This window comes from Nanorana parkeri, unplaced genomic scaffold (genome assembly GCF_000935625.1).
Source record: "Nanorana parkeri isolate BGI_ZX_2015 unplaced genomic scaffold, ASM93562v1 scaffold814, whole genome shotgun sequence".
In the NCBI taxonomy this organism is placed as follows: Eukaryota; Metazoa; Chordata; class Amphibia; order Anura; family Dicroglossidae; genus Nanorana; species Nanorana parkeri.
The window spans coordinates 69754-95422 of NW_017307082.1; the positions used below are offsets into that span (position 1 = coordinate 69754).

The 25669-nt window shown below is 39.9% G+C and overlaps 1 protein-coding gene across 1 annotated transcript in view; it reads left to right on the forward strand.

Annotated features, from left to right (window-relative positions):
• Positions 1-25669, forward strand: part of TUSC3 (tumor suppressor candidate 3) — a 144157-nt gene that overhangs the window by 46671 nt on the left and 71817 nt on the right. Inside the window, exon 5 of the mRNA XM_018565112.1 lies at positions 17635-17752. Coding sequence (XP_018420614.1) covers positions 17635-17752 — 118 coding nt within the window. The remainder of the gene's footprint in view (positions 1-17634; positions 17753-25669) is intronic.

Here is a 25669-nt window from a genome sequence, read left to right on the forward strand (position 1 = left end):
GAAGCCCTTCCTGAAAAATGCTGGCAATTTTTTAAAGATAATAATGATATATGTTTTCCGTGTTACAGGACTACAAAAAATATATAAATAGTAGATTAAGCAGCTGACACATTCTGTGAAAAATACACAATAGTTACATGTATAAACCAAAAAAATATATTAATGCAGCGCTATTAATAAAATAAACAAACTTTTGTAATTTATTTTATTAATAGCACTGCATTGATAGCTTTTTAATATTTTTAAAATAATCTAAGGTTTACATTTTCTAAAGGCTCACTATAGCATAATTATTGTATTCTGAAAACTGTATGAGTGGAATGTATCAAAACAGGAGCAGACAAAATCTGGAGCTGTGCACAGCAACCAATTAGCTTCTTTCTTTCATTTTCAAATCTTAACTGAACAAACTAATGAGAGAAGCTGATTAGTTGCCATGGGCAACTGCTCCAGATTTTGTCTGCTCCAGTTTTGATATTCCCCTCTGAGTATTTAATAACTGTAATACTACTAGTAATAATAATAATTTTGTAAATTCCTTTTTTTAATTGTACTTTCCTCTATTTAAATTTGTCTTAACATTCATATGGAGACCAAGCTGTCCCACAAAAGTGACACCACCATGGTGCTCACAATGGTCAGCTTTTATTTATAGGCCTTTAACCTTTTTTTCTTTGGCATTAATTGATTAGAAAGTGTTACCTTGAGCAGGTTTTTAATCACTTCATGCAGGTTCACGTAAATATACGTCATCCACTTGAAGTGGTTATACCAAGAACACAGCTGCATCATGTCCCTCATACGGGCCAAGGACCAGGACGGCAAGCCTCCCATGACAGATCGGAGGGAGATCAGCAGACTTCCACCTGCTGATCTCTCTTTCGATCACTGGACCCGGAAGTAATTTGTATTACATCACTTCCAGGGTCACTGTACACAGTCTCCTGCTCTTAGAGCCAGGAGAAGAAGCTGGCGAAGCAGATCTCTGCTTCATCAGCTTCTTTGGGGTACCTAGGTAACATTAGGGATCTGGAAGATCCCTGATGTTTCCATAAAGAAGACCTATCACATCCTATTTGCTATTACATAGGGGGCTTATTAATTCCCTATGTGATAGCAATACAGTTGAGTGTAAAAGATAAAAAAATTAAAGTAACTTATAAAAAATGCTAAAAAATGTTCCCCGCCCTCCATGTGCACGTACATACAATGCAAACACATTAGATGCGGCTACGTGCAAAAACAAAAATTGCACATATCGCCACGAACGTCGGAGTGAGATAATTCTAGGCCCATCAATCACTGGTAACACTAGAATGGTGAGTAGTAAAAGCTTTTAAAGCGTCGCCCATGGGAAATTTTGGGTATTGTAGTTGTTTGTGGTTTTAACATGGGGCTTGACATGTTTGTTATCAATTTACCCGGCGTGACCCCAGCTTTTATATTTTACCAAAAAGTTGGGTATTATATTCTGTTTCTGTGCGTTAAATTTAATTTTAGTGTGTTTTATCCTAACAATATTAGTTTGATAAACATATGCGCAAATACCGTGCAACATAAAAAATTACAAATAGCATTTTTTCATTCTACAGGGCCTCTGCTTTCAGAAAATATATAATTGTTGAGATTTTTAAGCTGTTTTCTAGCCAAAATACAGATGTGTGCAAATAGTAAGAAATTGCTCCAGGCATCAAGTGGTTAATTTGTTTGTCACTTATTGAAAGTAAATATAGAACTACATGTGCATCTAGGACTCTTAAGCCCACAGGATGACAATGCTGCTGCATGATTTCACTGCAGAAAGAACAGTGTTGCCACCTTGTTAAAGGATGTGGAAAAAGAACTGGCCTTCGGGTAAGGTCAACAGACAATAAAATAAAGTTACAGGTATACTCAGAAAAATACTTAGAAAAAGAAAACTGCTGTGTTAATGCTATTGACTGATTGCATCATATATTCAGCTTTTATTCTGTATATATGAAGCAAAGTAACACAATTCCTAACTGACCCAATAATAATCTCTATAGACTTAATTCCAAAAATGATAAACGGCACCAAAACTGGATACTGTAACCTAACGTGCATATACCAAACTTCTAGTTAGCTTGGTAAAGCACTTGTTTTTTTTAGCCAGGAAAATGCAATCTGTTATATTTACCAAAATGATATCCGTTATTTGTACCTTTACCCTACATGAATATTAGGAAATACCCTGAAAAATCCAATAAAATAAGGTCAGTGACTGTTTCCTTCAAATTAATTATCCATAGCCTTATTCCTAATATTGAGAGTATGGTAGCTTGTGGACAAGCTCTGCTTTTAATCTGAACTCCGGGCACAAAACAATTTCAAATATATTCCTTAATGGCCACAAAGGGTATGAATCTACCCTTTATGCATAACCCATTATTACACTAAAAGTAGCTGCAACATCATCACTGTGCTGTACATAGTTTGTACAGAGAGCAGAGATACCCAGCAGGCTCTACCCGCTACAGGCTGCCTGAATAAAACTACAGGGGGGGTGGGGCGGAGACAGGAACAGTCACACTGCACAAAGAAAGAAAACAGCAGTGACTGGTCTTAAAACTTCTGCACAGAGGCAAAGTTTAACACTGGATTACTGCACAGATCTTTGAAAATACACAAAGCACACATGGGGGTCTGCTTATAAACAATTTGCTGAACCATTCCCATTACTGATCTCTGTGGAGGAATCCGTACAAACAGAGGCAAAGAAAGACATGTAATACTGCATTATGGCCACTAGATGGAGCAAAGGAGAATACTTTTTTCTTATTCCCCTCGGCTCCATCTCATGGCATAATGCAGTATTACACTACATTACATTTGACCTGAAAAGAAAATATACTAAGAATGTTTGTTTTTGCCTCTATTTGCACATAATGAATGATCATGGAGATTTACAGGCAGCACAGTGGCTTAGTGGTTTGCACCTCCTTGTAGCTCGGCAGCGTGCACGCGCACTGACTCCGTGGGACAGGAAGACACAGCAGTCAGCGCTGGATCAGAAACTAGCACCAGTGCTGGAGGGATTGCTGAAAACTACTGGAAAGGAGAAGATGATCTGATCAAGAGGCATCATTTAACGTAAGTCCTTAAAGAAGCATGGCGGGGGGAGGAAAGAAAATGTGACTTTAATGTCACTTTATCACTTTAACGTTCAAGTGACATTTGAGCCTTTGTAATTCTCAAGCGCACAGAAATTTTACAACATTTTGTAGTTGCTTCTTACAAATTCAAGAATTTAAAGCTAATTTCTGAGCAAACGTAAAGTGTATGTAAGGACAAATGTTTTTTTGGGGGGAATGCTTAAGGCCATGTAAGGTTTGTTTTGTTTTGCTGTCTATGTCCCATCTGGAAGATTTACCATATTAAAGGAGACCTCTTCAAAGTGTGGGGTCATGCCCTCTTAGACAGCTGTCCCCAGAACAGGTTTTAGAATGGAATTCTGATAAGATCAACAAGGTATTTTTTTTATTTGCAAAATATACTGAAAAAAGAAAACAAATGCAGCCACCACACGTTGCAATCTGTACAATTTCCTTTAGATCTGCCAACAACTATGTAGTATAAGAGCCTGTCTGACTAGGCAGGTCCTTATACTACATAGATTTGGTAAATCTAAAGTTGATTGCACACAGATTGTATGGTCAGATTGTAACATGTGTGGTGATCATAAGGTTTGCAATATTTTAAATGTGTTGTTTGGTTTAGATCTCTTTAAGGGTAAGATTATTTTAATGTTTTTGTCAAATGACTATTTCGGTTGTGCTGTTACAACTGTTGCATGAACACAATGCATAGTCATGGTTAATATTCATATTACTGTGAATTGAGAATTGATATAGTTAATTTGCCTTAAAGGAGAACTATGGGGTCAGTGTTTTTCCCCAAAGTTCTCCTTAGGCTAACGTGAGGACACAAACTAGCGTCCTCCCGTTACCCTAAGCTCAGTATACCGCGAGCTACAGCTCGTGGTATACTGAGTTGCCGCAGCCGGAGCGGATCCCAACGTAGATGACGGGATCCGCCCAGCTGCATGAGTGACAGCTGGCTCTGCCTATCTAAAGGCAGAGCCAGCTGTACCCGCCCCCTCCCCCGTCCGTTCCGCCAGTCAGCGCTGGCAGATCGGAGCAGGGAGAGGGGAATCCAGCCCCTCCCACTGTCACGGCAGAGAGCCGTGACAGGATCGAGAGGTGAGCGAACCTGGTATGTGTTCGCTCACCTCCCGATCTACTGAGCCGACCTGTGACAGTCTCATTGTCACAGGTTGGCTAGAACTATGAGGTGAGTGAAAATCACTCATCTCATAGTTCTCCTTTAAGCCATTGTTAATTGGCACTAGAATAGTTGATTTATATACTGCCATCTTGTGTTCATTTTGGTTATAGCACCATCCTTTTCGGTGTTCCCTCCCATTTTATGATGTACTTCCCTTTCTTCATCTTTAAAAGTTTTCTCATCAAAATGGCTGCTTGTCTCATGGTCACATGTTAATATGCTCACATGTGGGAAACATTACCATATTTTTACCTGCAAATATTGTCTTTCTAATCATCTGCTACATCCTGTTGTCTGCTGTAACCTGCTGCATTCAATCAAGAGCTTTGTGGATGAAAAGATATTTGGTGAGTTCAGCTATCTGATAAAGATTGTACGCGGGGATTGCATCTGCTTATACAGGCCAGGCATAGAGGTCTTAGCAATGGCTAAATCGCTAATACAACAATTGGAGTAAGAATATCGGTGGTATGATCATAAGCTAGGTAAAGCACCATAGAATAGTTTTCCCAATGTGACAGAGTTGTCTGCACTTCTGTAAGGATGCCTATATATTTGAGTTTTCTTTCATTTGTTTTTGTCCTTGGTAAAAGTCACCCTGGGTGAATGAGATGTCAGAATAAATTACATTCAAGTTATCACTTGAAAAAGTCTTGTGTGCTTAGATTCACTTTGCTTCTGCGGATTTCCACCACAGAGCACTGAGACAGTATATGTGCACTCCTTTTGTAAAATATTTTTATAACCTTTAAAGCGGAACTCCAGGATTTTGAAAAGTTAACTCTTGCAGTGGGGTTATCTGCTCATTTTGTCTAGGGAGAGAAAATAAAGAAGAAATACTCACGCGATCCTCCGTTTCTTGTATGTTTTTGTCCACATTTGATTCTCTCTTCCTAATATCTCTCAGTTGCTTCACACATGCAGAAGCACTGTGCTCAGAAACTAGTGCATTGTTGTTTTCACTAATCCCTCACAGCTCCACGCCACCTGCCTAATGTCCTGCCCACATCCCCACCCACCTCTCTACTTTGCCATCCTCTCCTACAGCCTGTAGCCCAGCTGCATTTGACGTGTAGTACAAGGCACTGTGGAGGATGACCCAGATTGAAATGACCTGGAAGCACACAAAACAGCAGAAACTGCTACTCAGAGGAGGCAGAAGTATGCAATGTTTCTTAGAAGTAAGAAGATATTTTGGGGCATAATGATTTAGTCTATGTATGTTTTCAGTGCTTGTCCTGTAACTCAATGTAATACTGGTGCCTTTTAGATCTCCTTGCACAGTATGGAAGCTGCTTTGTAAGAGGTAGTGATGCCCATGCAACTGTTCAGTTGTTATATCCGTCTACACTGCACAGTGTAATTACACCACTGTAATGATCTGGGCAAAAGCTCCACTCCAGGAAACACTGGGCTCAGTTTTTCTAAATGCCCTTGACTAAATGTTCGTTTCCCAAAGCCCATTTTATGAGCATTTAAGGTTTTGAATCTATGTACTCAGGGAAAAGTTAAATAAATGCATTAAGCAACTCCTAATTAGATTTATAATTTTTCACTAAAATTTAAATGAGAAAAACCTTGATCCATAAAATGCTTTACTATATGAGTGCCGCGTCGCCAGGGGAATTGAATTTAGCTGATCATAAGCTAAATCATAAGCTTTTTATGTTATCAAATAAAAAGAGACACATTTGTGAATTAAGATGGAATATGACCAATAGCTTGAACTTTCTGCCTAAACACGAGGCAAAATGGATTAATTTGTAAAACACGGTACATCCGTACTGGATATATGAGACAATAAAGTGAAAGTGTTCCATCTAAATCATGTTACCTTTTCTATTTCAAGGTAAATTGACTTAATGGTGGTCCTGGGGCTTATGTATTGAAGTGTTTTGCTTCAAAGAATAGTAGAAACAAGTAAAGGAGAGTTATTAAATCTGTGGTGGGGATTGACTGAGCGCTATTTCTTTGCTTGTAATTGACTGGTCATTATACTTTTCACTAATGACCTGTTTCCATTACTGTAAATGTTTTTTCCCATCCTTCAGTAGAAAATCAATACGCAGAAGTGAAGAAGTGTGTGTTTTTTTGCTGTCAAAAAAAGTTACATTATAGGATGAATTATTGAATAAAGAATCCATCTATGATTGTTTTAAAGCTAAACGCCAGGCAAAAACTCTTATTCAAGTATATTCCTACATAGTCACAAAGGATATAAATCTACTTTGTGTGAACCAAATGCCTTTACAAACCCAGTAATTAGCTTATAAAAGTAGCAGTGACATCATAACTTTGCTGCTCATAGTCTATGCAGAGAGTATAGCTGTGGGAGGGATCCAGCAGGTCTTCCCATTACAGGCTGCCTGCAGAGAAGTATAGGAGAGTCATAGACAAGACCAGTTACCCTGCACAAGGTTAGATAGCAGCAGTGTCTGGACTTTATTACATTGTGCTCCTGCATAAAGAAAAAGCTTTATGCTGGATCACTGCACAGATCTGGAAACATACATGGAAGACACCAAGATTCAAATAAGAATACATATGGCTGTTGTATTTAGAAAATATTTGCTTATTCTGGAGTTCAACTCTAAAAGCAAACCTACCATAAGTTCACTAAAATCTAGCAAAGTCAAGAATGTTTTTTTTGTTTATTTTTAGCTGCATAGACATATGCTTGCAAACAATGGTTGTCATATCTCAAAAGGAAAACAGTTACAAAAACTGTAGTGCGCCACCATATACCCCCCCCCCCTTCTGTTTGGCACATGCCAATATTAAAGTCAGACTGTACATGTCCCAGGTTACCGTAGAGGCATCATACACCTGTATGCATGGCTGGGGAGCTGAAAAGAGGCGTGGGGCTAATTTCAAGTTTTTTTTTATTTATTTAAAACTTCTTAGATGTAAGAGCAAATGATATGGCTAAACATATGTGGATATCTGGACCAATTGTTATCACGTGCATAAAGTCAAGCACATAGTCATGCAGTCTTCTACACAGAGTGACATGTACCTGATGGAGGCCAGCACCCCCTGGAGTTGGACACAGAGTCGCACAGTTGCCTAGTTGCTGATCACGCGAGGTGTCAATAGGCTGTCTGGAAACTGGAGCTTATCAGAAGCCAGGATCAGCAACAACCGGCCAGCCAAAATACCTGAACATCAGACAGGCAGCAAGGACGGAAGGCATGCCAGTGTCAGGCACAGATAGGCAGCAGAGGTACAAAGGCGGTAGGCAAGTAGTGATGCTGGGGTTCAAGCTGAAGTCAGATACAGCTGAGCAGCAAAGGTACACGGAAGGTAGGCAGAGAGCGATGTGGGGGTCAAGCCGGGGTCAGTAGCCAGGAATCAGGATATAACAGAGTCAGGCAAGCCGTGCCAAAGCACAGGAAGGCAACACACAGGTTCAGATCACAGGTAGCAGATGACCACTCAGCAACTCTCCTTAGTGGTGCTCATGTTTAAATAGGCCACAGGGCTCCAAATCAGTATGCACTTGCGCATTTGAAAACACAATCCTATGTACAGACGTATGAGTCAACGAAACTCTGTGCCATAATCCACGTCTATGCACATATCTCCAGGCATGGCTGCATGCTTGACCTCTCTGTTGACACTGCACACACACAGATCTTCGTGCCTCACCCCACAAATGCTCTGTAGGCTTAATGGGCACACATTCCAAAATCTTGTACAAAGCCTTCCCAGATAAGTGGAGGCTGTTATAGCTGCAATAATGAGGCCAGCTAATGAGGCCAGCTTCACAATATTGCCCATAATGTTTAAACTGAATTGTCCAGTAAACTTATATAGGTGTGCCAGTGAAGATTTCCATTTCTCCAGGACATTGTATAGCTAGTAGTAGTTAGTCACTTTCAATTGGACTTCTGTAATGTTGGCTGCATTTCATAGCTTATCTAAGCCTTTTCTTCAGTTTTAATGAGTATCAGGGACATACCCCAGCTTTTATATCCACATAGTTAGCACAGACGCATTAATCCAATCACCATGCAATGTGTCAAGATAGATGTTGATTGTCCAAGGATGAGAGGTGTGAAAGTTATGGAACCACCCTTTGCCATTTGCATAATTCCATCCCTAATTTTGCAAAGTTAGCATAAGTGTTAATCCTTCTGTTCTCATGGTTGAAGGTGTGAATGTTGTCAGATCGCTAGGGGAGATGTTAAAGTGGCATATCATGGAAGAAAGATGGTGTCCTGTTTAGGGGTGGCTGTTCCAGTTTGTTTCATGCCTCTTGCTAACCAATTGTCCTTGCTGTCTAAAATGTACACCTCACTGTCCTCAAAAGAAATGTCTATTTTTCCTAAGGTGTAAAAAAAAACCTGCTGAATCTGCACTTGTAGTATTTGCCTTCCTATGTTGTTTGAACATTCATGTGTGAAGAGGTTGTTTTGTCCCTCTCACTAAACTGTAGTACATATACCAAGTTACTTCACTTGTGTTTGGGTGTTGGGTTTTTTGGATTTACAGGCTTCTGTCCCATTGTATTGCTGGGCTTGAACGTTGGGGATTTTATGCTTGTTGAAGATTCTCCTGCTTTTTTCCCACACTCCAGCTACATATGGAATGACTATATTACTTTGTGCATTCTGCTTCACCCCCCTGTTCAGTGATTTCATTTTTGTGCTTGCCCTTGTGGCTCTTTTAATGAAAGCTCAGTCGGGGTTTTCACTTTTGAAATGTCTGTGTTTGTTGTCATCTCAGCATGAAGTTGCAGAGTTTTAATAACCCCCAGTTTCTGTTTCATTGGGTGATGGGAGTCAGAAAGCAGATAATGGCCGTTTTGGATAGGTGTTTTCAACTGAGTTAAAATATTCACATATAGGTGTCATAGTCAGGTGTCCACAAACATCTGGCTGTATAGTGTATGTTTGGGTTGCTAGGAAAACCTTCCAGAAAATAAATTAAAAAAAAAAAGATCTTCAGCAGATGCTAAGTTTGCTTTAAGTATATAACTGGTAATTATATCAAATATTGATCTATTTTTTGTTTTTTATTAAACTTTTTAAACTTTAGTATAGCTGACAGCTCAGTATAGCTGAAATTAATTGAATACATGCTCAGGTATAAGTAGAGAGAGTAGAGCAGATGCAATACTGATAGGACCTGTTAAAGGAAACCTGCCACAAGAACAAATATAGAAGCTGCCTGGCTATCATGCTGACCCTATTCCTTCAATGCTTGGAGTCACTGGCCACTTTGACCACTTTTTTTTTGACCTTCTGAATCTGCATTCGAGTACTGGGTCAGGGACTAAAGTCAGAGGATTAACATAAATGACAGGAAACTAGCAATACAGGTAACATTTAGCAATTGCATTGTCAATCTTGTTTACTTTCATGTGATCCTAAACTCAGAAAGACAAGATTTGCTATTTTATAGGGAATACCTATAAATGTTATTTGATCTAAAATAGTGTCCTGAAAGACAGGGATGTCCTTGTAATGAGGCAACCTGAGGAGGTTGCCTGAAGCAGCATCTCATTGGGTCACGTGGCACCTCCCACCCCCTTTCTGGCCTGAGGATCCCAGGTTGATAAGAGGTCTTAGCAACCTGTGGCGCTCTGGCTGGCATCCCACCCAGCTCACTGATGTCGCTGGTTGCCAGAAGCTAAGCGGGATGTTCTGGCTGACATCCCATCCAGCTCTTGGCAACCAGTGACATCAGTAAGCGGGGTGGGACACCAGACAGAGTTACTGTGCTACCCCCCCCCGGTAATGTGCACTGCCAATGTCACCCCCAGCAACACCCCCCCTGTAACTTGCACCGCCAGCACCCCCCTGCCTCTGCCTCTTCTTCCTGACAAAAAGCAGTGCACTACCTGGTATGTCATTGTGCATGGGTACCCCTGTGCCTTGATCCTAATAGCTGTATATCTGCAGAGTGAGAGGCACTGCTGCCTCTGACTGCTAGGTTCATGAGAACTGGATTGAGATTTGGTGATGTCACTACTGGTCTGCTTACTGTTCTCTTTGATAGATAGGAAGCTGCGGTGCAATGATCTCCTGCTTCTTCTCCTGCATTTTGAATATTCCTCCAATTATCATCAGATCACCAGTCATTAGGGTAGCACCTCAAAAATTAGGAATCAAAGCCCTGCTCCTCTACCAAGATGGTCACCTCCGCACAGAGACACCGTGCAGATCAAAGCATAATAGGTTGTTGATTGGGTCAAGATTGGCTGCAGGGAGACTATAGGTCATACTTGTGACTAGCCTTTTGCCCACTTCCTGCCGTCTCCACAGTTCAGTGTTTGTATAGCTATTTTTCTTTCTTCAGCTTTTGATCTAGTAGGGGAGGGTCCCAGCCCCTATTAAGTTATTGTTTGCCATCTCTATCCCATTGGATAGAGATTCCTTCACTTACTGTTCTAGAGACCCAAAAAGGAAATGAGAGAAAATCTTCCCAAAGCGAGGAGTCATTTTCATCTTAAACAGTTGTCACCATAACATTTGTCCCAGATTGATGATTTACCCATACATTATGCTCTGGTGACAACTCAAAATTTTAGGATTTGCTCTTATTTTCTGTCATAGTGACAATGGTCACAAGAACAAGTAGAGGAGTGAATCTCCCAAGCTGGGACATAAATGACAATAAAACCTAAACAAGATCAAACCCTTTCTCACTCTGTAAAAAACAAAGTTTGTCTTTACATTCAATTGAAAGTTCTAGCCCATAAACATACCTTCTAAAGATTGTGTCCCTCTGCTGGTGTCTATTATTGTATGCCAGCATTATAGTTTCCCTTTACTATATAGTTTTTACATTACCCATATATTCCCTATTAACTGATTAATTATATTACATTCCCATAGGTTTATAAATAGGTTTGCATAGCAGTCCCCATATTTAACAAGCATAGCGAAGCCCCTTTGCTGTAAACAATATTTCATTTTAAACCAAAAGCTACTAGGGCATAGTTATAAAGCAGTGAATGTGACATCCACCAAACATTTGCTGCAATTGAATTTTTCTGGTACATGTTCTGGACTATTTAAATTTTTTTGTACACATATGCTAAAATATGCATTTCAGGCCTGAAAAAAAACATATAATACAAAACATACATTAAATTTCCTAAAAGATTAGAACGTGTAGAATAAAAAGATAATAATAATAATATAATAATAATAGTCAAACATATATTTTTAGTAAAAAATAAATTTGGCTTAATTTTACTGCAAACACAATCATATCCCTATTTTTTTTGTAACATATAAAAGCTACTATTGTTTCAGTAAACAGAAAATATGTGAGGTCTCAAAATTCTCTGCAACTGCAAAATACCATACTCTAAATTTTACATAGACGATGCTTTCAACAACCTCAACATCTGATCATTTAGAGTGAACCACAAATAATAGTCCTAAAATGATTCCTTTTGTTTTGGCATACCTAATATGTGTTCTGCAGTTGTCACTTACGTAAATGTGTGTATTTTGTACTTATGTGCATACATAAGTGTGAGGGTCTATTCATTTTTTTCTTATTTATTTTATTAGGTTTTATTATTTTCTAAACAGATTTATATTTTAACTTGACTGTATTGCTATCGAAAGAGAGTGTACATGATCCCTATGTGATAGGATTGTGCAGGTGTTAGGTCTGCTTCATGGAGATTTCAGGGCTCTATTAGACCCCAATGTCTCCTCTGCACTTTGCCTTAACAGATCAAGTACAGAAAATACTCTGTAAATATGCCAGTTTTCCAGTCCAAATGTATACATGGAAAGGGATTTTTCTTTCAGTAATGGTATAGGGGGCAGACCCCCGCCTGCAGTGCGATCACCCGCACCCAGAACGCAAGCACATCAGTGCCTGCGTTCTGGTCCAGTGCGATCTGTGAAAATGCTGCAATAACTATTTCTGCAGATCACACTGGACTGGAACGCAGGCACTAATGTGACTGCGTTACGGGTGCGGGCGATCGCACTGCGGGCGGGGGTCGTGGCTGCGGTGCCATTTACTTCAATGCAACCCCACACCCCATCCCGTCCCTGAATGGGGAGCCGGCCGGCTTGCGTTACAGTGCGTTCTAGAGGCCGAACACTCTGGAACGCAGACTTTTTGCTGTGAACCGGCCCTCTCTCTTCTCTCTCCTCGCGCTCTCTCTCCTCGCTCCCTCCCCTGTTTCTATCTGCTGTCTCTCTTCTCTCTCCCTGCTGTCTCTCTTCTCTCTCCCTGCTGTCTCTCTTCTCTCTGTCTGCTGTCTCTTCTCTCACTTTCTCTGCTGTCTCTTCTCTCTGATGTCTCTCTTCTCTCTCTCTCTCTGCTGTCTCTCTCCTCTCTCTTCTCTCAGCTTTCCAGGTCTCCTCTCGTGCGCCGGTGTCCTGTCCTCCCGCGGTGCTCGTGTGGCCGAATGTGGCCAACGTTGCACACGGGGAGAGGTGTCCTGCCCCTTTCCGTCTGCGGCGTCTGACACATTCAGCCGGGAGCTGCACGAGCACCGCAGGAGTAAAGGACACAGGTCAGTGAGCCGATCGCGATCTACCAGTGTTCGCTTTGTGATCAAATTGTAGATCGTGATCGACCTAATGAGTCCCCCTGGCTTAACCCTTGCAGTGGGGAGTACCTTCTTGTCTAGGTGCGAAAATAAAAAAAGTTATACTCACCTGTTCCTCAGAGCTGGCTGGCTGTTAGTCCAGTGGTCCTATGAGTCATCGCGTCCAATACAGTGTATTCGATGTGAGGACCCTGAGAGACATTCCATCCCTGGAGTGCAGAAGACAGGCTGGAGGGTGCACACTAAAAGTCAGCCAGCTGCGAGATTGGGGTAAGTATAACTTTATTTTTGCGCCTAGATGAAAATGATCACTTAACCCTTGCAGTGCGGGGGTAGCCTCACTGCAAGGGTTAAGCCATTTTATTTCCCCAGAGTACTTCTTTAATATGTGTATTAATCCATTTGTCTTCTGTATAGGAGAAGAGTGTTTAAATGTTTTTACTGTAAATCCAGTTTTCCAGAATCTGGCAACATGGTTAGTAAAAGCTTTCAACCAAGTGGCTGTGGGATGTCATGTGGGACTCCTATGCCTTATGGGAAGTACGTACTGTATATTACATTGATCTTAGGAAAGCAAACATTCAAATATATTTCAATTCATCTTTTTGTAACCCTTTAGCTTTGTATCAGCATTCTCTAGTAGAGAGAGTTGCACATTTTAGAAGAAGGGTTCTATTGTAAAAACACATACAGTATGTATCAATGTGTTAGGACTGTTCATTATTCTCTTTTTAAGAAGAAGAATCTGGAAATCTGCCCCCCTTTATGAGCTGGTTTTATCACCTATGAAGGAGCTTCACTCCACTGCATGCAAACTGTGAAAATTGTGGGGTACTTGCAATGACAACAACGGATGGTGCCGCCTTTGTAATCCAATCAAATGTTAAATGTTACCAGCAGCACGCAAAACATTTCCTTCTCACTAATTTACTGTAAAAAATGTGTTAACTCAATAAAAGCTGATGTTTCAGGACCTTGCAGAGTTCCTTCTTCATTGCATCACAGTGGTCTCTGTATTGCCTCAAATAAGGGATCCTGTGAGGACCTGGAACTTTGGCTTTTATTTTGGAACATTGTTTTCATAATAAATGAATGAAAAAGAAATGCTTTTGGAGTGCTGATGATTCTACGTTTTATTATTACACATGGAGGTGTTTTTCAAAGAGGTTTATATATATATCGGTTTACCTTTCAGATCTATAATTTATAATCTCAGGGTTCTGACACTTAGATAACAGTAAGTCAGAATCTTGAATTATTGCGGTTACTAATGCAATAGAGAATGTTTCGTTTGCAAAGTGAATGTTCAATTAGCTTAGCCATTAGGGTAATGCTGTTTGCAAAGTGAATGTTCAATTGTCAAGTCCTGTAGCGGCATAGGGGACAACGGATGGAGCCACGGAATACAGAGGGATCAAGGCATTCAACACTCCCAGAAATGTTGGATACATGGGGTGGCTGTATCTCTGCTGCAGAGCAAAGATTGGAGAGGTAAGCATTTCTCTTCTTCTTTTATGTTGTGGTTTTCCTTTTAGTTTTTTTTACTAAGTAGCCACCACTCCAAGCCTGTGATCTACAATCTCAATACAAATTAGTAAACTTAATGTGAGATTGTAGTCCATCATGGGAGTAAGCTTGGGGCGGTGGTTACTTTACAACACACAAAGGGACCATGGGGGACAAAAGTAGCCACCCTCCAGAAGGAAGGACATTGTCACCACCAATAGGGATATCACCTCTTAGACAGTAGTAATAAAAATAAGTATCCCCATTGGAAGATTTCCTCTGTTCTGGTGGCAACTCAAAATTGGATATACCCATGCTTTCATTCATGGTGACATTGGTGATCAGAACAATTAGAGAGGCTGAATTTCTCTAATGAAGACACAGCCATCAATAAACACCTGACAGTGGTTCTAATCACTCACAACCTGTCAGTGATCTGTGCAGCGGAGCATTCCTCCTCACAGCTGCTGCTGAGTCACTGACAGCCAGCAGCTGTGGAGGAGGAGGCTGGGGCCGGCGTCAGCAGCAGAGGAGGAAGCGGGCCCAGTGATGGAGGAGGCGGGGGCCTGCCAGCGACCGTGGAGGAGGAAGAGGCGGACAGCGGATAAGGGCTGACAGGTAAGAGGTGTGCAGTTGTGTGACCAGCCCACCTGAGACCCTGCAGAGCCCACCATAGTGAGTCTATGGCCGTCTCTGCAGGGTCACTCTCAGGTGGGCTGTTTGGGATATCAGGTGGGCTCTGGCCAATATGAATGGTTATTACAAGCCCTGAACAGATAAGCTGCATTTTCTATATTCAATAAAAGGCTCAATTTAAAAGTTCAACTATAATTGAATGTGTTTCTCTTTTCTTTGAATTCTGCAAAACTGCAGTCTGTAAATAAGTTTTGAAGATTATTAATCCATTCCGCTGACCTTGTCTGGTTATATGGCATACATGTATTCATGCACATAAGATATTATCAGCAAGTTGGCGTAAACAAATAGCTTAATTTCCGGTCACTCGCTGAGTTCTTTCCTTTTTTCTGTTAATCTCTTCTCACCTTGAAAGATAGGCCCATTATCTTTCCCAGTAGGCCCATTGTTGTCACTTGCCATACATAACCTACCACTCCGGTATCATTATACTTATAGTATTAGAGTTTGTTGAAGCACATTCAAAATTTGAATTCTACCTTGGGGGACTTAATGTAACTAAACGCTTACTCGGTATTCCTCAAATTACATGTTCCATCATAAACAAAAAGCAATGAGATTGCTGGTTTATTCATTTATTAGATAAAAGCGCACTAATATTAGCCCCAAAGGAATAATAAAAGTATATGTTTTGATGTAAGTAAAGGTTTTGTAAGCTAGACCATCCAGAGTAGCAGAAAAATTAAAAAAGAACTCCAGGCAAATAAAATCTTACCCTTTGCACTGGAGCTATGCCCCCACTGCAAGGCTTAATTGCTAATTTTGTCTAGGGAGCTAAAAAAAACAGAGATATACTCACCCAAACCATGATCCCGGTTGGCTCCTAGACCAGTCCATGCAACCTGTCTCCTCCTCAGCTCCAGTGATGGAATATCCTTTGGTGTCTTCCCGCCCTATACAGATGACTCTCTGGAACTTAGACCACTGGAGCAGAGGTGGAGCAAGGCTCAAGGGATCGGTCTAACAGCCACCCTGTATGTGTTGTAAAGTAGCCACCACTCCAAGCCTGTGATGATCTACAATCTCAATACAAATTAGTAAACTTAATGTGAGATTGTAGTCCATCATGGGAGTAAGCTTGGAGCGGTGGTTACTTTACAACACACACAGGGACCATGGGGAACAAAAGTAGCCACCCTCCAGAAGGAAGGACAGTGTCCGCACCAATTCAGAGATGATTTGAGGATCTACAGCCGTATGATACACAAATAAACAACATTTTTATTAATAGTTAAGGTCAGGGGCATCCCGAGGCTGGGTGACACCCGGAGCGGTAACCGAGTGTCACCCCGCCGAGACGTCACTGCTCATGCGCGTGACGTCATCGCGCACGTGCGGCAGTATTCTGATACCTGCCAGCGGCCATCTTGGTGATGGACGCTGGCAGAGAGAGGAGGGGAGAGTCACAGAGGGATATCCCCTCTTAGACAGTAGTAATAGAAATAAGTATCTCCATTGGAAGATTGCCTCTGTTCTGGTGGCAACTCAAAATTGGATATACCCATGCTTTCATTCATGGTGACATTGGTGATCAGAACAATTAGAGAGGCTGAGGGTACACAGGCATCAATAAACACCCGACAGTGGTTCTAATCACTCACCACCCAAGCCTATAAAAGAGTTTTGCCTTAAACTGACATTAAAGTCATATTTCCCCTCCCCCTTGGATGCCTCGTGACCCTTCTTTCTTCCACTTGTATTCAGCAATCTCTCCAGCACTGGTGCCGGTCTCTGATTCAGCGCAGACTGATGTCTTTTCCTGTCCCGTGGTGTCTGTCTGGCATGCACACTCACGGTTGCTCACCCTATCATAATCACACTACCTTTGACATAGCAGCAATAAATAAATCTAACTACTCAGTTGAGTGACTGTTAATGACTTGAAGTGTCTCATACTGACAGACTGAGCTATTCAGAACAAATAACAATACAGTTGGGTCCCTAGTTTGTAATTCATCTTATATCTCTTCTTACATTGTCACTTGCCTAACTGTATGTGCACTACAAAGTGATAGGGATAGTTTTTCTACTGCCGCATAGGTCTAAAATAATATGGTATAAGCCGGATACGCTTGCATATTTAAAATAATATGGTATAAGCTGGTGATCTCCCAGTAGTGAGTAGGATAATGATTTGTCACAATGGCGGGGATTTAATGGTAACAACAGTATGCTTTTTGTCCTTTACCTGTGATTCTGACAGCTTCAAATGACAGCTGGGCTGTGTGTTGGGTATGGATGACTGCAGGAGATAATCTCTGGCCACTTCTGTTGTAGGAAAAGTTGATTGGTAAGGCTGAAAAATGTCTTCGAATAGGCCGTTGTTCTCATTTGTCAGTGCAGTGTAGCAGGCAGCACATTCACGGAATGCCTATCTTTGTGTATGTCAAGAAGTGAAAATATCGCTTCGGTTTTTAGACTATAAACAGCTTAGGGGATGGACTAATGAATTCTGTTTTCTGATTGCTTGCCATGGGTTACCGCACACATGTACCTTCATCTGTTGAACACTTACTAAGATTAATTCATTCCCTGTATGAAGGAGTTTCTTTCGTTATCAGATTACTGATATTAATGCAACTTTTATATTTTGACAGGCAAGCAAATGAAGAATATCAAGTACTCGCAAATTCATGGCGATATTCTTCAGCATTTTCAAACAAACTTTTCTTCACTATTGTGGACTATGATGAAGGAGCAGATGTCTTCCAGCAGGTAAAAAACAATAATAATATTCATAATAATAATAACAAAATAATAATATTGTTTATTCCTATAATTTAGACATAAGTTAAGATAAAATATTATTCTATTTCCGTATTGTATTGTATTGTATTGTATTGTACAAGAAATCACAGAAAAATAGATCATTTATTCACATGCTGGTTTTTATAAAAGTCCTCTGTCCTTTATTGTTTGTACCATTATCCTTTCAACTCTTTCAAGTTTATTTAATTTGGTATTGCAAAGATTGATACTGTGTGTAAAAGATTGTACCTCACAGTAACCGAACAGATTTGACCATTCATCACTTTAGAGTAGTTATAGCAAAGCTAGATGATTGCTGATTGATTTATATGAGTTTACAGTGCACTACGCAATACTGTTTTGCTTTATTTAAAGAAGAACTCCAGGAAAACGTTTTATTAACCCTTGCAGTGGAGCCACTCCCGCACTGCAAGGGTTAAGTGCTCATTTGTGTCTACGGAGAAAAATAACAAAGATATACTTACCTGAAGCTCCGAGCCGCTCAGCTATCACAGCGCTCCCTCCAGCCTGTCTCCTCCACAGCAGCATTGGAATCTTCCTGAGTGTCCACACGTCTATAGACATATATAAATGTGGATGATTTATGAGACCTTAGACCACTGCAGTGGAGGGGGACAGACACTGGAAGGGCCTGTCTAAGAAGAAGCATCAGTATAACTTTCTTTTTTAACCTAGACACAAACTAGCACTTAATCCTTGCAGTGCAGGGGTAGCCCCACTGCAAGGATTAAAGAAATAAAATCCTGGACTTACCTAAAGATGGGACCCAAACTGAGATACTGGGATCTTTTCCCTCATAAGTCCAGGTTTCTTGGTATATCCTAGCAGAGAGAAATTAAGCTTTATCTAAACCTAAGTACACAAATGTAAGACATTGCAGCTTACCATTCCTTAGACGTGAATCTGCATTATAATTTTTTATTTATTTTCATCTGGTGATCATCTCGGGAAAAACAGCTTTGTCACCCCAGAACAGAAAGTGTGTTAAAACTACAATACACCTACTACTCTTCTTATTTCCATAGCATGGGGGCTGTTCTGCACTCCACAGAAAAACATGGAAACGATGTTAACTCTGAACAGTACAGCAGAGACAGAGATCATAAGACATTATCAACTCATTGGATTTCTGATAGGATTAACAGGTTTTTTTCCACTTATTGAGCAGATGTAACATAACCGTTTCAATGGTATTTTTAACCAACCAAAAGGCAGCAAATAAAATAAGTTAATTGTTAGGGTTTATATATGTTTTAAGAGTCTTAAGAGAACATTCACTTTTTTTCTATTCTGCAAATAACAGGCTCACTTGACTGTAGGGCGCATTCACTTACCATTCATTCTGTCCCTCGCCAATCTAATGTATTGCATGACAGCGCTGGGGCTGGCAATTGGCTGCACAGGTGCCCCGGGCATTGTGGGAAGGCAATGAGATTGTTGCATGTTTCTCTGGGTAGTGGGGAGTGTCACGTGTTTCTCTGGGTAGTGGAGAGTGAGAAGAAGGTGAGTATGGGTTCTGCATGCTACGTACAGTAAAGAGGACCTGGTGCTTGACCAGTATCTGTCAAACAACAGGTTTACTTTAATATACTACTGTGTAGTATGAATGCTGTACAGCTGTATAAAGAATTAGAGGAAACATCAACCAATGATTACTCAACGCTTCCTCAGTGGCATACCTTTTGAAAGCTTAAAGCTGAACTCTGGGATAAGCAAATATTATCTTAAAAAAAGAATTGTGTATTTTTTTCTCAAATCTTGGTGTGTTTGTGTATTTCTTCCAGCTATTTGTAGTCATTTAGTGTGTAACTTTGCCTCTGTGTAGGAGCTTTCTGTAATAAAGACCAGTCACTGCTGATCTCTTTCCTTGTGGAGGGTGATTGGTCTTGTATCCGCCCCCTCCTGTAGTTTTCTGCATGCAATCTATAGTAGGTGGGGTCTGCTGGGTTCCTCCCACAGCTCTGCTCTCTACCAACCCTTTGTGGCTTTTGATGAATATATTTTTTTTACAATTGTTTTTGCCTGCAGTTCAGCTTTAACTCATTTAAGTATAAGTGGTGTGGTAATGTGTGGCAATGCACCCAGGCTGCTGCACACCACACGACACATGCCATACATCGTGATGTGTTTTGATTGAAAATTAGTCACGTCCATTTGTTGCTGCATTGTGATGTGTTAGAAGCCTATTTAAAATGAATGGGCTACCTTCCACATTGATTATCTTATTTCAATGCAGTGCTAAAGGGGAGCTCAATATTTATAGTACCTGTGATTTACATATTAGCTGGACCATAGCAGAGCACAGTTCTCTTGTATTTTAGCTGCACTTAACTTGTACTCAATTTCTTTTAATATATATATAAAGGGCAAATAAAATATCTTTACAGAAAATGCTGTTTACATCTGAAATACAGAAAGTCTGTCATGGCGTTTATTTACAACAAATGTTAACATTTTATAGCCAATGCTTATACACCAGTTACTTAAACCGTTATGGACTGAGACATTATCCTAGAGATATACAAGTCAAAGTGCCCTGATAAATGTGTAAATTTATTATTAGGAACACATGTTAAAATGCAGGTAGCTAGATGTGTTCTTATACATGCTGGTGTTTTGCAGAAATTGTGCTTTTTGTCTTTTATGTCCTCATAAATCATTTTTTGGCACGCAAAAACAGGAAGAAAATGACAGATTTCTCATCCCGAACAAAATAAAATGTCATGCACTTTTCAAGATACATTAGATAGGAATGTTTGAGTTGCAGCAAAGTCCTTTATTGATTTGACTTTATGTATACTTGGCCATATGCTGACTTGTACTGCATGCTTTAAGGTACCGAATACATTTTCTGAAGAAAAGACAATTTGGGAAGGAAAGAGCAGATGTGGTTTTTATTTTACTATTGTGAATTAACATAATCCACACCTTTCCATAAAAAAGCCATCTGTTATATAATAACTTGCTTTTTCTGCTCATAAATATTAGGTTAGCAATGGAATGGAAATTTACCTTTCCAAATAAATTTCAAATAACATTGCAAAATGAAACAATATAAGCTGTGTTTTAATTGGGCAATTAAGTTAATCGTTTGAACAGTAGAACTTATCATAAAATACTGTTCTGTTACTAACATTTGCTGTACAGATGCATCTATTGTGGTTAAGGAGAGACAGTTGAAACTTCACCATTCAGGGTGAATACAAATGTACACATACTGGGGAATTAAATACATTTTAGACTTTCTTTCTGCCAATAACATTCCTGTTATGGCATGCCTGTGACTCTGTGGACATGTGCTGGAATATTACATTGCCAGGAGATGTAGTCCTTTTAAGTTCACATTTCTACACATATGTAGTTCAGGGATGGGTACATCTACTGGGGCAATATGATATCGGTCTCTGCCTTTTTCCTGAAAAATGTATGTATCCTTACATTGGTCCAGCATGGCCCAAAGTAAGTATACATAACTTATCCTTGGCAGAATCATGGTAACCCTATAAAGTACTGTTGTAGCCGCAGCTACTACAGTGCTTTACAGTGATCTTTTGGGGCTTGTTCTGCCCTGTGGTGAGCGACTTCCCTTCTGTTATGAAAGAACAGAGGTTTGCTTGGCTGGCATAATGGATATTTAGTGTTCTCTGATTGGACGAGGGGCAATGCTAGGCGTTCACTAAATAGCCATAGTGCTGAGCGAGCAACTCTCTGTATTCTCACAGAGCAGCTACTGCAGTGTGTTACAGGATCGCCATGACCATGGCCAGGGATACATTATTATGCATCTTTAAACCTGGAGTTTAACTTTAAAGTACATCTAAATCCTAACATCAAATTTATGGATATCATAAACGATTAGCATTTGTTTTTAAAAAGCAAAATTATTTTTCAAATGTGTTATCCTTTGCATCTCAGTGTTGCTGATCTCCTGCAGCATTCAGTTTAGTATAACTTATAGTAAGGCTTACCATAAGGCATTATTGGCTCTGTTTACTTCCGTATCTCAGGCATCTGTGTGTCAGATGACCCAGCATTATTTTTGCTTCAGCAACGTGAACATAGAATAGTATAAATACTCTGCTCTGATCCTAGTCATTAACAAAGTTAGCATAGCAGTAGTAGGATTTTAAAACCACAGCTTTATCCCTACACTTGCATCTGCAGGCTTTAGAATGAAACATCCTTGAGTGACCATTTTTGCTGCCCCAAGCAGTATGATTAATATCACTACCAATATATCTTTCTCTTTCCCTCCTCCTCTCTGCAATTTGACATTCCCTTCTCTTCCCCTTCAATCTTGCTTCCTTTTTTATTAAACACTTAATTAAGGTCTGCATTGAGTGTCATATGGTTTCAGTTAATTCCGCTTTATTGCTAACTTTAACTGTGTATAAGCCTAGTTCATTATGTGTGCTTTATTTTTTTTTATGGTTAATATTTTTATGACGTTTCCAGATAAAAAACAAAAGTACAATAACTGATGACATAAGCATCAAATAGTGTATAGAGCATAACATCAGCAAGTTACAAAATATGTATTCTAGAGGCTTAAGGAAGTATATGGAAAAAGCACTTGATAAATGCAAAAAGTGGGGAAAGTGTTTTTTTTTTCCTCTATAGGTATCTCGAGTATATGGACTCGATGGACTTGTGTCTTTTTTCAACCTGACTAACTATGTAATACTATGTGATTAGAGAGTCAACAGCCGACGATCTAAATTGTTTTTATTTATCTTTTTACATCTATTTGTACCTTTAGTGATGAACTGGCTAAGCAGAAATAATATGGTATAGAGAACAGAGTTGTGGCAACAAATAATATGGGTCTAAAGTTAAAAAAAAAACCTTTATGGCCATAGTCCATAGTTTACTGCACTGTTTACTGTTGGGCTTTACTGCAAAACAAAGGTCCTCTACTTCTGTGCTGAAAAGTCCCTAACCTGCACATATTGTGAGATTACCAGCAGAAATAGGGTGAGGAGCACTGTTTCTGATCTGCAGTAGGCTAAGGCAAAAGTCGCACAAGAACTTTTTATGCAAGTGATATTTTTTATTTGGGGAATTGCCCTATAAAAATTCCATATGAGCTCTTAATCTTATTTGTACCAATCTAAAGAGGACACTTAGATACTGTCACCCATGCAGCTTTGTTTTAGAAAATGTTTATCTCACCCATCCATTCTTAAAAGAGAACTATGGGGTAATTTTATCCCATAGATCTCTTCAGGGTCACAGAGAGGACATACTGTATACTAACATCATCCAGTGACCCGAAGCTCAGTAGCTCAATATATACAAAGAGAGCCAGAGCCTGGATGGATCCCGACAATACTGTGGAGATCCACCCTGCTATCTGACAGCGGGCTCTGCCTATCTACAGGCAGAGCCAGTCGTACCCGCCCCCTTCCCTGTCCGTTCCTCCAGTCACCGCTCACTGCAGTGAGGTGATCAGAAAGTGAGCGAGCCACTGTATCTGTTCGCTCACTTCCCGATCAATAGAGCCGATGTGTGACAGTTTCATTGTCACACATCGGCTCTAACTATGAGGATGAGTGAAAATCAATCACCTCATAGTTCTCCTTTAATATAATGTCAAGTGCTCTGAGCGTTGATCGTAATTAATCCCTCCAGTTATGAAGCTATTAATAAATGTGTTTCCCTATAGGTAATCATTAGCAATTCATTTGAAAAAAAAGCCCCTAGCCATTACAGAGTAATCACCCAGATAATATTAAAGCTATTCATGAAATAACTAAAGTAACCACACACACACAGCACTTTGACACTAGGTCCCACTCACCTTCCTAGTGTTCAATGCACATGCCCTTATTGCCCAACCAAGCACTTTCATTGCACAGTGAGCTGTGAGTGGGGGCTCTTAGCATCAAGTGTGGGGTGTAACGCCTAAAGTCAAGGCCTCAATAGCAGACTGAAAACAGTATACACAGTTTCTCCAACAATGATTAAGGTCAATAATACCTATGGCTCGTGCACTTTGTTTTTGCGGACATGGCGTTCATGTCAACTCAGCAGAAGGTGTTCGACCACTACTTCATTCTGTCCTACTCTACATCTGCTGGTAGAGTTAAGGCTTCTCTAGAATGACCCTGGCTACTTTAGGAGACTAAAACAAGGAAAGACACTGCAGTCTTACCATTTTTTTAAAATCCTGAAGCTAAACCTCAATTGGGCTTGAGGTAAATTTGCTTTGTCTATGAAGGGTCATGCAAAAGGTTCATATTAAATGGAAGCACCAACAGTATCACATACTCAGCAGCCCTTTACAGGGCTTCAAATAGAGCTGCAAAATGAAGGTTTCTGATACCGGTGGGGGTAGCATGAAAGTTACCCTGTTTCCTTTCCCTGCATGTGCATGGACAAAGCACAGAATAGTTTTAAAGCAAAATAAGTGGCAACACAACCTGTTAGTGAAGGCCAGTAGTGAACCTGGACATGCTGGTTATAACTACAATGAAAAGAGGGAGATTTTTGGGTAAAATCTATTCCAGAGTCAGAGCTTTAAGTAACCATGTCAGTAGTGCTGCCTTCTGTACCATTCAGGCTACGTCTGCAATCTAGATATAATTTATTAAGCACATCCATCCACTTATACTCGATCCCAAGTGGCAATGATCTGTTCTTGCTTCAGGGTTAAATATACATGTTTTTCCTTATTATATTACCTTTGCAAACTATGGAATATTTGATTATTCAGCCATTTTAACCCTGACAAACTCGTTATCTGTGATGGAGAGGTCATTGTGCAGACTCTATCATTGTTCAGAAACTATTATTATCTTATACTAAACGATCATGTATATGTATATCCTCTTCTCGTCCGTTTATCTTCCAATATTAACAGTCAGCCTCACTTCTAAACATTTAAGGTTTTTGTCATTAAAAGCAGTAAAATACTTTTGCTTGCATATAACAACATTCAAACATGCAGCCATTTGCAACTTATCTACACTAAGTCTTCAAATAATAGTTCCGCTTCCAAACAATTTATGTTTCCACAATGGGCTTTATTTAAATATCCTAATACAAGGGCCCCATACAGGCTGCTTAAATGACTTCCTCTTTGATTGTTATCCACTCTGCTATTCAACATTTTTCCCATGTATGCGGTCATCTTACAACCTTTCCAGTGTTTTCCCATTAGCCCCAGCATACAGATTGCAGTGCAAACTTTTTGGAAGTTGTAGGATCTATTTTTCCCTTTTTGACCAAGATTTGATTTTCCACATTCACTCTATTTATCACAGTGGTTTTCAAACAAGATTCTCTCTTCAAAAATTGCCCATTTCAAAAATGTATCAGGCAAGATTCTGCCAACATCTGCTTTTTAATGAGAAAGCGCTTTACTCAACTTTTCATTCTATGTATTACTAAGTGAATTTGAATCTGTTCAAAAATGTTTCCAACAATCCACATTTTTTACTTTACAGAACAGTTAAACTATTCCCTGTTTTGGAGTGGAAAACCTGTAGGTGGGATGAGTTGCTGGCCCCTTGCCGACATCCCCACCTGGGCACCTTCTGGGCAAAATATATATTTTTTCCAATGTGTTGATTTTGCAAGCAAATCAATAATAAATACATCATTTTTGTTTTAATGGTTCATGCATTTGCTCTTTTATTGCTTTATTTTGTGAAAGCATATTATAATCCCAGGTACCTCCAAAGGAGGTTGTCTGTGGATTTATCTAGGTAGAAAAAAACATAATTGATTTCTGCATAGAAACCAGTGCATCTGGTGTGATTTTGAAAGGTTTATTAATATGTTGAGGTCTACTTATGCCTCATACATATAGGTGTCAACATGTGCATTATTAAAGTTTATCAAAAGCCAAAACATTTTGAA